Raw genomic sequence first — 16,631 nt, forward strand, 5'->3', positions numbered from 1 at the left:
GGGGGCATGAGGAGTCTCTTTTGGCTCCCTTCCAGCAGCCCCACGCTGAACAGGGAATCCAGCCTGACAGATGCTGTGGGTTTAGCTGTTCACCTCTTTGGGGGTCAGGAAGGAATTTTTTCTCCTATGAGCCAATTGACAGAGAACCAGGAAGTCTTCTGCCTTCCATGTAGCACCCTCAAGCAACAGTATATGTATGAAAGTGGTTGTTACTTAACTGAGGTACTTGGTTGAGTTGTTAATTTGTCACAACTTGCAGACAGTTTCCAGTGCGGTTAAAAGGATAAAATGAATGGCTCCCAGGGATTTGGTGGTGAGCCTTGGGCTCATAGGATAGGGTGAGACCTTGTGGCCCTTGCGGGCTGAGGTCAGACTTTGTGGCCCTCATAGGCCAAGGTCCTCACGCTGCTTCACCCTCTGTCCTCCTTGCAGTGGGGATGGTGGTGGTGGTAGTGTCACACCCCCACGTCCCCCCCTCAGGGGGTTCCCTGGAAAGGCAGATCAGCACTGCATGTTGCTAACGCTGTTGCAAGCATCACAAAGCATTTTGGGGAGGGTCAAAAGTGTGAATGGGGACTGGAAGATTCCTTTGCAGGCTGTGAGAGGCCAAAGGGGGAAAGAGGAAGAGAGCAGAGAACGAGTTAACTCAACACTTCGGCTAGCTCGGCCCAAAGATAAGACGCTGGCTCCAGCTCAAGGCCAGAGCACACAACCGACGCTCGGCGGCCTGCCAAGAAAGATGGGGGGTGGGGAGGGATGGATTCCAACTCTGACCAGATGTGAGAAAAGAAGATTCAACTGCATAAATACGCAGCGGCTGCAAAAACGAGCAAGCCAGTGAAGGCCGACGAGGGGAGAAACAACTGATGTAGTGTCCCTAAAGCCAGGATGTTTTGGGAAAACCGAAGAAGCCATGAAAGGCCGGCTCGGACCGGTACAAAGAGCACAGGGGGTTGGGGGGACAGAAGTCCCAGACCGAGATGCCCCCAAAGGACCCTAAGGTTTAAAACCATCCCGAGACCTGAAGCAAATTGGAGATTGGCAAATTGGAGGGGCAAATTGGAGATTGGCAGCGGACCCGTGCACAGGACAAGAACTCTCGTCCACCCCTCCCCTCCTCTTCTTCTTACATTACACCCAGGCTTGGGTAGTGCGTGTGTGAGTATGAAAGTGGGTTAGAGCTTGGAGCACTAACGCGTTCTTCCTTCTTCTGAGTGATGTGGGGAACCCCCTCCCCAGCACTCTCCACTGTTTTTTTTATTATTTTATTAATAAAGCTTTAAAATGTAGACACTTGGTGTGTTCTGTCATCTCCTCCCCAAATGATCCTGCGACCTCAGCCTGATCACCTGATGCCTCAGGGAGATTGGTAACAGAAATCTGTCACAGCTAGGACTCACAGGAAGCTCATGGGCGCCTACCCCAAGTTATGGGTTATATGGTTGAGCCCTGTAATCACCGCACTGGAATCAATGAAATGTCTGATATAGGAGAATATGGATGATGGGTGGGTAACACCCTTCCTGGTATTTACGTTTTAATAAAAGTTTTGGCCTGCTGCTTAAAATTCATATATGTGTCTGTCCTCATTTCACTGCTGTGTGCACATTCATGTATGTTTACTTACCGTATCCAATAGGCAATAAGATCTTCCATGTGCAATCTAAGTTACTAGGGTAATTTCCAGGAAAACCTGGGCTCAGGATCACTCCACCCATATTTGTCAGTGTTCCACCACACCTAGCTATTAGGCAGAAAATTAAAGTCAGTTTCTGTTTTAATAATAATTAATACTAAAACTCTGAACTACATTACCCAACAATTATCTCCCCCACACTCTCTTTAAACAGAATGTGATTCCAAAGATCCAATATACAGTATAAACAAAAATGTCATGTAGTGTAAGAAAGGAGAGGAGGCAGCCTTTATGCTGGTCCCCTTATAGCTCCCACATTTATGTTACAAATATCTTTTAACATCAAGAACTGCTTTTGCTGATCTGATAGAGAAATTTAAAATCATACTCTGAGTAGGTATCCAGAAAAGGAATATATTTTAAGAGCAGATGTGGAAAATGAGAAAGAAGTTCTCACTAACTTGTGAAGAGCTAAAGAAATGAAGGAGGCATATCATTCACAGAGTGGAGTAAACATGTCACTGCATGTCTCTTTCCAAAGCCAATAGTATCTTATGCCTGTGTTAGTCATAACAACATACTTATAAAATATGCATTCATACCAATGCAGAGGGGAGATGGATAGTTCCAACGGCGAACTGTTCCAGGCATACAAGAAATATGAGAACGGCCCTGTTTGGGGGGGAAAAAAAAACAAAAAAAACCCTAAATCAAAATGCACACATTCATTATGAGGACTTTTGTAATACAATGATTGTAACTGTCGTGTGTGTGTGCACCTCCCCATTGGTGATTGAACGTAATGATTTTAAAAGGGAAACACTGAGGTGCTGATAATAAAAGTTTGACAATTTTTCTCCACTAATGTTTTCTAATTAAGGTGGGAAAAAAGTCTTCAGCAATAATTAGAATTCTTTTTAAATATGGGAAATAGTTCTTGATTCACATTCTAAAAAAAAAAAATTATGATCAGAGGTGCCTCAATTTGAAATAGAAAATGTTCAACATGATTAAGATAAGTTATTTCTGTTGTCCTGATTTCCCACACAGCACTATATTGTGAGTTAATGGTTTGTCCTGAACAAAGGGGAGCATGTTATTTTGGTATTCCTGGAGCAGAGAAGGAGATTGGGATTTTGCAGTGGTCTCTCCACTGCTCCATGCAGGTGTAAAATGTACCTATTGCAGCATAAATGTACCAGAATGTCCATCATGTGCTGTCAGCTGTGATATGGGTATCTCTCTCATATATCCTGGACAGGAGATCTTAACATAAATTTAATCAAAACCAATATGCTTTCATGAAACAGCAGTCCTACCAATAATATATTTAACATTGTTAATTTAAACTAAAATGCAAAAAAGTGAGAAATTAAGGTGGCAAACCACTTAGAATTAAAGCTATTTATTTTCACCAGAATTATTTTCCTGCAGTGACTCAGAGCATTTATGCTCACACTTAAGTTGTTTTTCCAAGTTTTCATAATAATTTTCAAAGAATGATCAAAAATATTTAAAAAGAAAATCTTTGATTCCAGATAAATGAGCCTCATCAGTGGTTGGGATGCCTCAAGTACTACATTGCAATACCACGGTTCTCAGCAGTAAACCAGGAAATCACAGAATCATGAAACTTCTGAATCAATAAATGAGAAAACCACTTCAATACTTGCTTTACTTCAAGCATATGAGTAATCCTGTCCATATTGAGAAAAACACTTATGCATGTGCTTAAAAGTGAGCATAAAGTTAAATCCCATTAATGTTGATGTTTTAGTACTTTTCTGAATCAGGGCCTAGGAGCCAGATTTTCAAAGGTATTTAGGTTTCTAAAGTTGCAGACAGTAACAAAGAAAGAATGTGCAAAGTATATGTTAAAGAACACTTTATGTGATTCACGTTCTTCAGTGAAATTTGCTATTTTGTTTACAAAAATATGAATTTCTCAGACTGCCTGGAGACTATATAGAGTAGGGAAGTTTTTGTTTTTTAATTATTTTTCTAGTACTTTATTTGAATTATACTGTAAACTCATTAGTTTTTGTTTGGACTGTTAAACATTTAGAAACAAACTAGAACTCATTGAAAAATATGATGGGAGGGGCAGGGAAATAGATTTTTTCCAGTTTTCCTCAAAATTTCCCCCCTCCTCCAATATATATATGTATATATATATATTTCAAACAAAAACCCATTTTAAATTTAAAAATAAAAGGTTTTCAGCAAATATTTTTACTGAATAATTTTAATTTTTTGGTTTTTCATTGAAAAAAAAATGAACATTTAATCAAAGATCCCATGAAAATATTTGCTTTTTCATCTAAAATATTTTAAAATAATTGAACTAGCTCTAGAACAAACCACTTCTGTAGAGCTCTATCCTGAGCCCAACCCCACCACCACACACAATTCTGATTTCTGCGATGGATAAGTTTGTAACAAGACTGAGAACTAACAACTATCTCTGCACTTAACGAGTACATTCAGGAAGCAATTATATGGCCTGTAAAAGCCCCTCTGAAGAATAAACAAAAGTTATATTCTCTCTGTCCCATAGGTCCACTCCACAACACGATTCCACTGCTTTAAATTCCCCCTTCTTGGCCCACACATTCCCTTTCACCGTTTTAGACTTACTTCCCATATGCAACTGCAGGTAGTTGGTTTGAGCTCTGTTGCTTTCCTTCTAAAGCCTAATGAAAACCAAAGTAAACTGACAGATGTGAAAATTATGCCTGAAGAATTTGGGGCAGATCTACAGTTGATTTAAATTGACATAGTTCCATTGGATCCAGGGGAGCTACACTGATTAACACCTTTTAAAACTCTGGCCAATTATGCCTTTTAAAAGCTTTATTTTTGTAAGTATTTTGAACCCTTATTCAGTTCAAGCAATTGTCCTAGCTGAGTTATAAGTCCATTGCTGGTATCTGCCTGAGAAAGACATATTGAGATGCATAAAAATTTAAATGCTCTGTTGGGGCAGAATCAGTACATTTTAATAGCAATTTCAACAGTTCTGAAAAGTATTCAGATCTTTCCTATAGGATTCTGCAGGAAAAGACTGTAAACAGCTATTATATGCATCCTGGAAAGTGTCACAGTATATGGAGGCAACCCTGACTCCAAAGTAAAGGTTGAGTTGAGTTCTGAATTTATATGGAAATAAGACAGGTCAAAAATAAATGTGTACTTAGGGGAGAATATATCATGGTATTGTAAAGGAACTTCTGATTATGAAATCCCTCATCACCATAACAGGACAACTGCAACTGAGCAAACCAAGACTACAAACTGGGAGAAAGAACTGAATTAACCACAACAGACTTTTTTCAGCCTCAGAGAGAGGGATATAAATAGATTATTCATGCTTAGGTATCACATAGCTCATTTCCTAATGAATACAGCTCTTAATTATGAATATGTAATTGTATTTCCTAATACTATATGTATTGATCTGAATTTGTTTGCCTTACTAAGCAAAATAATTAGGAACCAGAAGAGTAACTACACATTAGGATCCATTAAGACAAGGAAAGAAACTTCAGTCCGGGATTGACATGTAACTGTCACAGGCAAATGGCTGGCTCATTACAAAAGAAGCTTTGCCTCTCCTGGAATTGACACCTCATCAATTACTGGGAGTGGACTACATCCACCCTGATCAAATTGGCCCTGTCAACACTGGTTCTCCACTTGTGAGGTAACTCCCTTCTCTTTATGTGTCAGTATATAATGCCTGCACCTGTAATTTTCACTCCATGCATCTGAAGAAGTGGTTTTTTACCCACAAAAGCTTATGCCCAAATAAACCTGTTAGTCTTTAAGGTGCCGCTGGACTCCTTGTTGTTGTTATGAATATCACTGAGATTCGTACTATATATTCCCATCAATGTCCCTCAAATTTCATGTAGAGCACTGGTTCCCAAACTTGAGACGCCGCTTGTGGCACGTGCCAAGGGACATATTGGCTGCTGCTTCCCGCAGCCCCCATTGGCCAGGCACAGCGAACTGCGGACAGTGGGAGCCGCGATTAGCAGAACCTGCGGACGCGGCAGGTAAACAAATCGGCCAGGCCCGCCAGGGTCTTTCCCTGCATAAGTGGCGTCCCAAGTTTGGGAAACACTGACTTAGAGGAACCACTTCTAGAAGTGAGAGAATGCATTTCAGTCTCCATATCCTTTTAATCATCTGTCTCTCTGTTAACACTGCCAGTCTGATGAGAAATTTATTCACTGGAGAACAAATTTTAGCTATTGCTGTGTTTATCCACCCATCTTAAATGGTTTCTAGCTACTAGCTGGTGAGGATTCATTACTCTTAGACAACAGTCTTTAGTTAAAATCTATAATTTTGTATTACAATCCATAACACGCTATGTTTTGAAGAAAAAGAAAATGAGTACCTGTAATGTGTATCCTGGCTCACACTGAAAAGACAAAACATCATTCACCATATATCTATCTCCCATTTTGATGCCATTGCTAGGAAGTATTGGTTCTGGACAAGCAGCAAGGCCTACAGCTGAAAAATGTAAATACAAAGATTGAAAAGGTATGGGTAAGTAAATGAAAACTCTTCTCTATTCTGTTTATGAGTTCTTCACAATGTATTTCAGAAAACAGACAGTTACAAATTAGTTAAAAATCACATTTCATTTCTTTAATATTAAACTTAATTGTGCTTAAAATGTTCAATCTATCATTAATGTGCTCAGAATTTTCACACAAAATCCAAATGACAATATTTATATGCAAAGATTCTAATGTGTACCACAGGAACATTTTTTGCTATGGGATTATTAAATATACCCTTTAACTAAAAGTTATCCATTACTTTAAATCATAAGTTATCCTGCCCTGTCTTTGGAGACTTCCTTCAATCCTTCTGCTTTCTGGAAAGGAAAAAAAAAACAAAAAAACAGAACTGGTCAAGCAACACGGTCTACCTCAGATGAGATGAAGATCCAAAAAAAAATCTCAGACTAACAAATCACTAGTGTTCATCACTAGGAGGTCATCAGTCAACAAGGACTAGTTACACTGCAGTTCTATACAAAAGCTGAAAGAGAGATTGAAAGGAATTCATAAAATCTGAGGACTCCAGATAACATCAAAATTGCTCCATCACAATCTGGTCGATAATCTTCACCAGTACAGGATGCTTAGAGTCAGAACGATAATCAGCAGATCAGTAACCTTGGAAGATGCAGAGGACATGTCTAAACCGTCATTCATTTGAGAGAAAATATTGCTTTTCCTGTGGGAAACAAAGAATCTAAAATAATAGGCCCAGTATCTCCCAACTTGATTTCACTAACCATAAGGGCACAATGAAGCTCCCTCAGCACATTTAGAACCTCAATTCTGTTTGTTCCTTTCACACACAAATCTGTTACCAAGAAACAATTACGAGTCAACTTCATTGGCTATCTAAGCAAAGTAGATTTAAAATAAACAAGCAAAACCAACACCTTTTCACAGGAAGTAAAATGCGACTTCCCACATAGAGGCAGCATGGAGCACTTGGAACAGCTCAGCATAGCTTAAGACTTAATGGAAGCTGTAGGGAGTATAAAGAAACAATTCCTCTTTGCCTTTCAAAGCCAGTCTTGTGTGCTGTCCACTGAGCCATCAAATCCTAAAATTGATCATTCCTGACAGGTGTTTGTCTAACCTGCTCTGAAAAATCTCCAATGATGGAGATTCCACAACCTCCTAGGCAATTTATTCCAGTGCTTAACTACCTGACAGTTAGGAAGCTTTTCCTAATGTCCAACTTAAACTGTCTTTGCTGTAATTTAAGCCCCACATTGTTCCCTGTTTTATCCTCAGAGGTTAACGAGAACAATTTTTCTCCCTCCTTGTAACAATCTATCTTACACCTGAAAACTATTATATCCCCTCTTAGTCTTCTCTTTTTCCAGACTAAACAAACTCAATTTTTTCAATCTTCCCTCATAGGTCATGTTTTCTAGACCTTTAATCATTTTTGTTGCTCTTCTCTGGACTCTCTCCAATCTGTCCACATCTTTCCTGAAATGTGGCACCCAGAACTGGACACAATAGTCCAGTTTATGCCTAATCAGGGTGGAGGAGAGCAAAAGAATTACTTCTTATGTTTTGCCTACAACACTCCTGCTAATACATCCCAGAATGATGTCTGTTTTTTTTCAACAGTGTTACATTGTTCACTCATATTTAGCTTCTGATCCATTATGAACCCCAAATCTCTTTCTGCAATAGTTCTGAGTAGACAGTCATTTCCGCTTTTGTATGTTTGCAACTGATTGTTCCTTCCTAAGTGGAGAACTTTGCATTTATCCTTATTGAATTTCATTCTATTCACTTCACACCATTTCTCCAGTTTGTCCAGATCATTTTGAATTTTAATCCTATCCTCCAAGGCACTTGCAACACCTCCCAACTTGGTATCATCCACAAACTTTATAAGTATGCTCTCTCTGTCATTATCTAAACCATTGATGAAGGTATTGAACAGAACTGGACTCAGAACTGATCCTTGTGGGACCCCACTCATGCCCTTACATCATGACTGTGAACCAGTGATAGCTACTCTCTGGGAATGGTTTTCCAACCAGTTATGCACCCACCCAACAGGAGCTCTGTCTAGGTTCTATTCCCCTAGTTTGTTTATGAGAAGGTTATGTGAGACAATATCAAAAGTGTTACAAAAGTCAAAATATACCACATCTACCACTTTCCCCTTATCTACAAGGCTCGTTACCCTGTCAAATGAAGCTATTAGGTTGGTTTGACACCATTTGTTCTTGACAAATCCATGCTGACTGTGAGTGATCACCTTATTTCTCCTAAGTGTTTGTACACTTATTGCTTAATTATTTGCACCATTATCTTTCCAGGTACTGAAGTTAAGATGATTGGCCTGTAATTCCCTGGGTTGTCCTTATTTCCATTTTTATAGCTTGACACGATATTTGCCGTTTTCTAGTCCTCTGGAATCTCTCCGGTCTTCCATGACTTTTCAGACATAATCGGTAATAGCTCATATATCTCCTCATATATCTCCTCAGTCATCTCCTTAAGTATTCTAGGATGTATTTAATCAGGCCCTGGTGACTTGAAGACATCTAACTTGTCTAAGTAATATCTAACTTGTTCTTTCCCTATTTTAGACTAAGATCCTACCTCATTTTCACTGGCATTCACTATGTTAGATATCTAATCACTATTAATCTTTTTGGTGAAAACTGAAACAAAAAAATCAATTTGCACTTCTACAGAAAATGTGGAAATGGCAATTGTTTTCCCCCCTTCACTGAGAAAAAGGCCTATTCTGTCCTTGGTCTTCCTCTTGCTTCTAATATAGTTATAGAATGTTTTCTTGTTACCCTTTAAGTCTCTAACTAGTTTGATTTCACTTTGTGCCTAGTTGTGCCTAGTATTTTTACGGTTTTATATGTTACAGTAAATTAAATCAATTTTAAAGTAGGATGTGTTTCTGCTTTTTCTTCCTCCTAAAAGTGTCAATGCAGTGTGGAGTTTGAGAGATGCCAGTCCATGCCTACAGACAGCCCCCACACCTGAAGCAAATACTCACCAGCCACCACACACCACACAACAGAACCACTAACCCAGGAACCTATCCTTGCAACAAAGCCCGTTGCCAACTGTGTCCACATATCTATTCAGGGGACACCATCATAGGGCGTAATCACATCAGCCACACTACCAGAGGCTCGTTCACCTGCACATCTACCAATGTGATATATGTCATCATGTGCCAGCAATGCCCCTCTGCCATGTACATTGGCCAAACTGGACAGTCTCTACATAAAAGAATCAATGGACACAAATCAGACGTCAAGAATTATAACATTCAAAAACGAGTCGGAGAACACTTCAATCTCTTTGGTCACTCGATTACAGACCTAAAAGTGGCAATTCTTCAACAAAAAAACTTCAAAAACAGACTCCAACGAGAGACTGCTGAATTGGAATTAATTTGCAAACTGGATACAATTAACTTAGGCTTGAATAAAGCCTGGGAGTGGATGTGTCATTACACAAAGTAAAACTATTTCCCCATGTTTATTTCCCTCCTCCCCCCACACTGTTCCTCACACGTTCTTGTCAACTGCTGGAAATGGCCCACCTTGATTACCACTACAAAACATGTCCCCCACCCCGCTCTCCTGCTGGTAATAGCTCACCTTACCTGATCACTCTTGTTACAGTGTGTATGGCAACACCCATCGTTTCATGTTCTCATGTGTATATAAATCTTCCCCCTGTATTTTCCACCGCATGCATCCAATGAAGTGAGCTGTAGCTCACAAAAGCTAATGCTCAAATAAATTTGTTAGTCTCTAAGGTACCACAAGTACTCCTTTTCATTCACAGTAGGTTGCACATAAGTTCATAATATAATCATGCACTCAGCTGGGCCCCTCAAGATTTGTTCCCCCTCAGTGCACCCGGAAAAATTGAGGCACATGTAGCACAGGTAGTTGCCTTAGACCGCTGCTCCCAGAGTCACGTGATGAAGTCAGAAACTCATTAAAAATGTTTCAAGGTTGGGAAGAAAAGCCAGATAATAAAAATTGAATACAACTAGGGCCCTACCAACTTCATGGCTGTGAAAAAACGTGTCACAGACCATGAAATCTGGTCTCACCTGTGAAATCTGGTCTTTTGTGTACTTTTACCCTGTACTATACAGATTTCACCAGCGTTTCTCAAACCAGGGGACCCGGTGGTCCTGACCCAAAGAAGGTACTGGGGGGGTTGCAAGGTTATTGTAGGGGTGGTCGTGGTATTGCCACCCTTTCTTCTGTGCTGCCTTCAGAGCTGGATAGCTGGATGACAATACCATATCATGCCATCCTTACTTCTGTGCTGCTGCTCATGGTGGTGCTGCCTTCAGAGCTGGGCTCTTGGCCAGCAGCCACAGCTCTCCGGCTGCCCAGCGCTGAAGGCAGTGCCATCACCCATAGCAGTGCAGAAGTAAGGGTGGCAATACTGTGACCCCCCCACACACAATAACCTTGCAAACCCCCTATCCCTTTTTGCGTCAGGAAGCCTACAGTTACAACACCATGAGATTTCAGATTTAAATATCTGAAATAATGAAATCTACAATTTTCAGAATCCTATGACTGTGAAATTGACCAAAATGGATCGTGAATTTGGTAGGGTCCTAAATATAACTCCTGCAATGGTCAGCCTGAGTCTTCAGAGACCCTCCAGTAGAAGGGGTTTTCACAGAGGAAACTTTCCTCACTAAAACCAAAACATTTCATTTGAGTTGAATGAAACATTTTGCAGTGTTAATTCAAAATGAGATGTCAAAATGAACCATTTTGACAGTTCACATTTATTTTCCCCTTCAACTATTCACTGAATTCAACCTGAATTTGAGAATAGGTTTGGTCTCCTAACATTTTTTAGCAAATTTATTATTTGCCAAAAGAAAACAAAAAAATTCACCTAGCTCCATTCACTACCAGACTTCCAACCTGGAGGACCTTGGGTTGATTGGCATGGGGATGGAAGACTTGAACGTCACACTATACTCGACAGGATTCACTCCCTCTTAATGGGGCTCAGATGCTTCTCCTCTCTGACCATTTGGCTCCACGGCTCAGAGTGTGTGTGTGGGAGGGTGGGAGTGTTGGTATTCTCCTAGAGTGACACCCAATCATGGCACTAAAATGAGCTGCCACTTTTATATGATATGATCCTTTCTTATATGCTTAGACCAGCAGTGAAATCATCAACAATATTGACATTCAAATTGCCATCTGAGCTAAGGCCCCATCAAGATGAACAGGGCAGTGCACACATTATTTCATTGGTTACACTTGCTTCATGTTTTTAGTTTTCTTCACAAAGGGACTTGGAGATGTAGGTTTTCTCTCTCTTTTTTAACTAAAAGCTGCAATTCTGGTGAACAAGATGGCATCCTCCAAAACAAATTAAAAAAAAAGGCTCAAGTCACTGACCCAGCATGACCCTTGCCAATTGAAGCCAGGCTCATAGTGTATTTTAATATTGCCTATTTTATGTGCAAAGCTTAGTTTATGTGAAACACATACATTTGTGGGAACAGCTTAATTTGTTTTAGGACAGAACATGTACAGCATTCATTTTTCAAAGGTTTTTTTTTTCCTTTTTCTTTCTTTTCTTATTTTAATACTAAGACTCAATTCTGCTATAAGATACATATGTGTATCTGAAAACAAACAAACCAATACAAAACCCTATAAACAAGCAGCAAACAAATATTACTATAATAGTTTCTGTGTTCTATGCTATGGACTGTCACTATAAAGAATCTTGGTATTCTCCAAACTGCACAGGAAAATCTGGGCATGTTTTCTGCATTTGTGTAAAAAGATCCTGCAAATGGGGAATGGTTTATAAACAGTGTGGGAAGTCTTAGTCTTATGCTTCAGTTATTCACACCTATTTTCTCAAATAGGAATACATTTAATAAGTGTGTATTATACCATATACATGATAGAATAAAAAATGGAGACAAGACTCCTCAGGTATATAGCCAATCAAACACTTTCACATTAAATGAATTTAAACAACTTTCATTAAAGTCAAAGAGGAATTAGCTTGGATAATAATCATAAAGTGATCTATGTATAACTGAAGGAAGTTTAATATTTTCTTTATTTGATTTAATTGTATCAGAGTGCCATGGGGAGAAAACAGAGCAGAATGGAACTTTTACACTGCGTGAGAATGGGTTTCAGCATTTTCTGGCATATCTTTCAAAGAACGGCCAGTCAAATGATGCTTTTTTGGCAGTGGTACTGTATAGTCTTCACTTCACTGACTTGCATGCTAAATGCCACTAAATGCTACAGCTCTTACACTTTCTAGTGGAATCTAACCCATTTGGTGACAGTTAAGTGTGACTTGACAGAATGTTTAGTGCAGAAATTACAAGATATTTGGCCTTACTGTGATATGTGACATTTTGGAGTCTGTTGTTCCAGATGGTTCATCATGCAACAATATCTCAAATTATCCACTGAGAACTCAGTCTTTCTACAAAAATATAATTGCGCTTCAGATAATGCTATTTACCATTTTTGATACAGACAAGGTTTTAGCCTTATGCCCCTAGCTATCTATTTATCTACCACTCATCACCAAAGCATATGAATGCCTTACAAAGCCAAACATATACACAAGGAGGTTCTTTATTTCTCTCTAGTCACTTCTAGCCAGAAAGATTGTAGTTTTAAAATATAATTAGTTTAACTCTTATTTATTTTACAGTTTAAGGAAAGGAGAAGACTAAGTAGGTTTTACACTCTGATAGGAAGTTAGTAAGATTTGGGTCATTCTAATATTTTCCATAAAAGAGTTCATAGTTCTGGGCCAGCTGCTCTCTCCTGTGCTCAGAAGTCTCACTATGGAAGTTGACATAGCCATTGTTCCAGAGGAACACAGTTGTAATGGTTGGTCATGCTCACACTGAGTGAGGCAGTCCTTTAAGTAGCTAGGAGAGCTTTGAAGGTAAGGACCAAAGCCTTGAACCTGACTTCAAATTCAATGGGGAGGTAGTGTAGAAAGAAAAGCATAGAATTGCTGCTGCTGTTTAACCCTATTTAAGCTTATAAATTATTAGGTATACTGAAGTCTTTCTCCTGTGTGGAACAGCATATCTTTTGCAGCTCAGTGTCTGACAATATGTTAATCACTTTGATCCTTCCAGATAAATCTATGCTCCTGGGCTAATTCTGCCCTGGAGTGTCTCTGATTCCCAAGATAATAGAACTGAAGGATAGAGTGGAGATCACATGGAGCCTGGTTCCCCCGAAAGTGGGGTGGTCTCCCCTTCACAGTTCTGTGTCCTGTGGGTCTTGAGTAGTCCCAGTGTGGTCTCATCACCCCCTCTCTCACTTGTACTTGCTGCAGATAGTTCCCTGAGAGGGCTCCACCAGAGGGTTTCTCCCTGAAGCCTTGCATCAATTTCTTATAGTTCTATTTTAATAATGCCTTCAGGCTTGAAAATTTCAAACCATAGTTTGGTTCTTCAAGGATGTTTCATGGTGTCTTAAGGCTCAGTGCACACTGAAAGCAGCATGCATAGATCGAACAAGAAGTGTACAAAAACAAATTGGAAGGGTCAGTAAAACAAGTACAATAAAACAAAATAAAACAGGCTTCTTTGGTCTTTTTTGGCTAATATGTTCTGTTAAAAAACAAATCAGGGCTCTGAATTGTGATTCATTTTAGTTTAATTTTTCTCTACATTGAACTAAACTGGGGACAAGTGCAGATATTTAAGTAGCAGGAATCATACACAAAGGAAGTATTTGGCAAGTTATATTAATTCACTTTATTTGTCTCTCTCTCTCTTCTCCTGAATGAATGATAGTTTTTGCCCATTTATAGTAATTGAGATACATAACTAACCATTTGGGTAGGCAAACAGGAGTAGCAAACAGGAATTTTGGAAGACATAGCTGTGGACTGTGGTCTTGGAAGTAGAAGGACTTTCTGAGTGGTGTCTTTGGTCTGTCATTTGTTTGCTTTCTGTGAAGGTTGTGTAACTGGGCTGGGGGCCTCTGAACAGGCCAGGCGAGACAGACCTATTTGTCTGTGTCTCACAGGAGGGGGTGATTAGGACCCTTAAGGTTTTGATCAGCCTCTGTGTTTGAAGTCTGAGTAGTTAAGCCCTCCCTGTTAGCAAGGGGGTAGAACTGAGAAGGAAGGCTTAATATAAGCTAGTTGCCAGGCAAACTCCTGACCAAGTGAACAAGATAGGCAAACAGGGAAGTTTCAGAAGGAATATGAGAGGATCTCTTTCTAGGTTCAGTTCTACATCCAATACTATGATGGACAGTGATGAATCATTGGTTGTGACCTGCAACAAATGTGCTATGTTTTCTTTCCTGTCATACGCCAGAAGGGACTTCCTATGTATGAAGTGCAAGTCAGTGGTTGTGCTGGAAGAAAAGATTCTTGTGCTGGAAGAAAAGTGCAAGTCAGTGGCGGTGCTGGAAGAAAAGACAAGTACAGACACTATGAAGCCTCAGAAGCTGAGCAGGTCTTGTACAACCAGATTCAGGAAGCATCAGCACCCCAGGTTCAAGGAAGAAGAAACTGGACAACGACGAATCAGAGAAAGAGAGAGTAAATTAGAGGCAACTTGACAGTTTGCAGTCGCCAGAGGCAAGAGGACAAGGTAGAATTCTACCAGGCTGGAGGCAGATGAGGATGTGTGGACTGTGACTACCAGAGGCAAAAAGATCAGGAGAAATTCCACACAGCTAAACATGTCCAATATTTAGCAGGTCCTTGGCATGGAAACTGCAGAAAATATATCTGAAGATCTATCTTGTTGAACGGAATGGAGAGGTGTATGGTACACACCGCTAGATGGCTGCTCACTCCAACTCATAAGAAAATCCAACATGCCAACAAAGAGATCTCCACTTATCCAAGGAAGACAAACTATCTTCGGAAGAATGGAAAGAATGCTCTTCAAGAGAAAGCAGGCAGTAGGACGGTCTGCTGTATTGCCAGAGCCAAGACACAAGATGAGTGACTTTTAGATTGGACAGGATTCTGAAGATGGTAGGCAAGGATCCATTGGTCATGGTGGATCTTGACACTAAAAATGATGCTTCACAGGATAACTGACAGTTAATAGATGACTTCAGAGAATTCAGAAGGAGTAGAATCTCCAAGTGATCTTCTCAGAGATCTTTCCTTTCTTGTGATCAAAGGAAAACAGAAGGCATAAGATTTTGGACATAAATGACTGGCTTCATAATTAGTGTAAGGTAGACAGTTTTGGTATTGTGGAACATTGGTCCACTTCATGGGGATAGTGGGTTCACAGTTTGGATGGTCTCCATCTCAACAGAAGAGAAACCAATCCTCTATGGGACAGACTGGGTAGACTAGTCAAGATGGCATTACACTAAGAAGAAAAGGGAAGGGTAAAGGAGGGAATGTAAAATCAAGATGTGGAGAACAAAACTAATAAAGACACCTAATGTAGTAATTGGAATATAGCAGTCCTATTCAACTTGTGCGCTCAATTACTGGAAAGTGGGTAACAGTTCATAAAATGTTACCACCTTTAACAATAAATGACAGAAGGGATATGAAAAGGAGACAGAAAAACTTAATTAGTCCAGATAAAAACTTTACTGATATCACCTAAGGACTGTGTTGAAATCAAGACTGGCAAACAAAGGAGAATGGAATTGGAAATTAACCAACCAAAATTGGTGGTGTGTCATCAATTAGACCTAATTTGTGGACAAAGTACTATTCTGCCTATCACCTCTTTTTGGGGTCCTCAAAAGAAAAAGAGATTTCGGGGGAGATTAAAATGGCTAGAGGAAGAGTTGGCTTAAAGAAGAGAATGTTATCATGGCTGCCACCATCACCATCTTCTGTGTGGCATGCCCTCTTTTGTGTGTCCTTTGTCTTCCCCCACCTTATTTCTTCTCTTTCATTCTGGGGGCTTATTAGCAGGAATGTTGTTAGCAAGACACGAGGAGTAAGTCTTCCACTCTACTCTGCGCTGATTAGGCCTCTACTGGAGTACTGTGTCCAGTTCTGGGTGCCACTTTTCAGGAAGGATGTGGACAAATTGGAGAGAGTCCAGAGAAGTGCGACAAAAATGATGAAAGGTCTAGAAAACATGACCTCTGAGGGAAGATTGAAAAAATTTGGTTTGTTTAGTCTGGAAAAAGAGAAGATGTGGGAGGGGGGGATGATAACAGTTTTCAAGTACATAAAAGGTTGTTACAAGGAGGAGGGAGAAAAATTGTTTTTCTTAACCTCTGAGGATAGGAAAAAAAGCAATGGGCTTAAATTGCAGCAAGGGAGGTGTAAGTTGGACATTAGGGAAAACTTCCTAACTGTCACAGTGGTTAAGAAATAGAATAAATTACGTAGGGAGGTTGTGGAATCTCCATCACTGGAGATTTTTAAGAGCAAGTTAGAATCATGGAATCATAGAATATCAG

At 39.8% G+C, this 16,631-nt stretch overlaps 1 protein-coding gene across 2 annotated transcripts in view; it reads right to left on the bottom strand.

Annotated features, from left to right (window-relative positions):
• CSMD1 (CUB and Sushi multiple domains 1) overlaps window positions 1-16,631 on the bottom strand; it is a 1,991,107-nt gene that overhangs the window by 242,251 nt on the left and 1,732,225 nt on the right. For both annotated transcript variants that reach the window (XM_048845330.2, XM_048845329.2), the window contains exons 38-40: window positions 6,042-6,160; window positions 2,239-2,308; window positions 1,628-1,744 (exon numbers count right to left, since the gene is read on the bottom strand). In XM_048845330.2, the coding sequence (XP_048701287.2) occupies window positions 1,628-1,744; window positions 2,239-2,308; window positions 6,042-6,160 (306 nt within the window). The remainder of the gene's footprint in view (window positions 1-1,627; window positions 1,745-2,238; window positions 2,309-6,041; window positions 6,161-16,631) is intronic.

This window comes from Caretta caretta, chromosome 3 (genome assembly GCF_965140235.1).
Source record: "Caretta caretta isolate rCarCar2 chromosome 3, rCarCar1.hap1, whole genome shotgun sequence".
Lineage (NCBI taxonomy): Eukaryota > Metazoa > Chordata > Testudines > Cheloniidae > Caretta > Caretta caretta.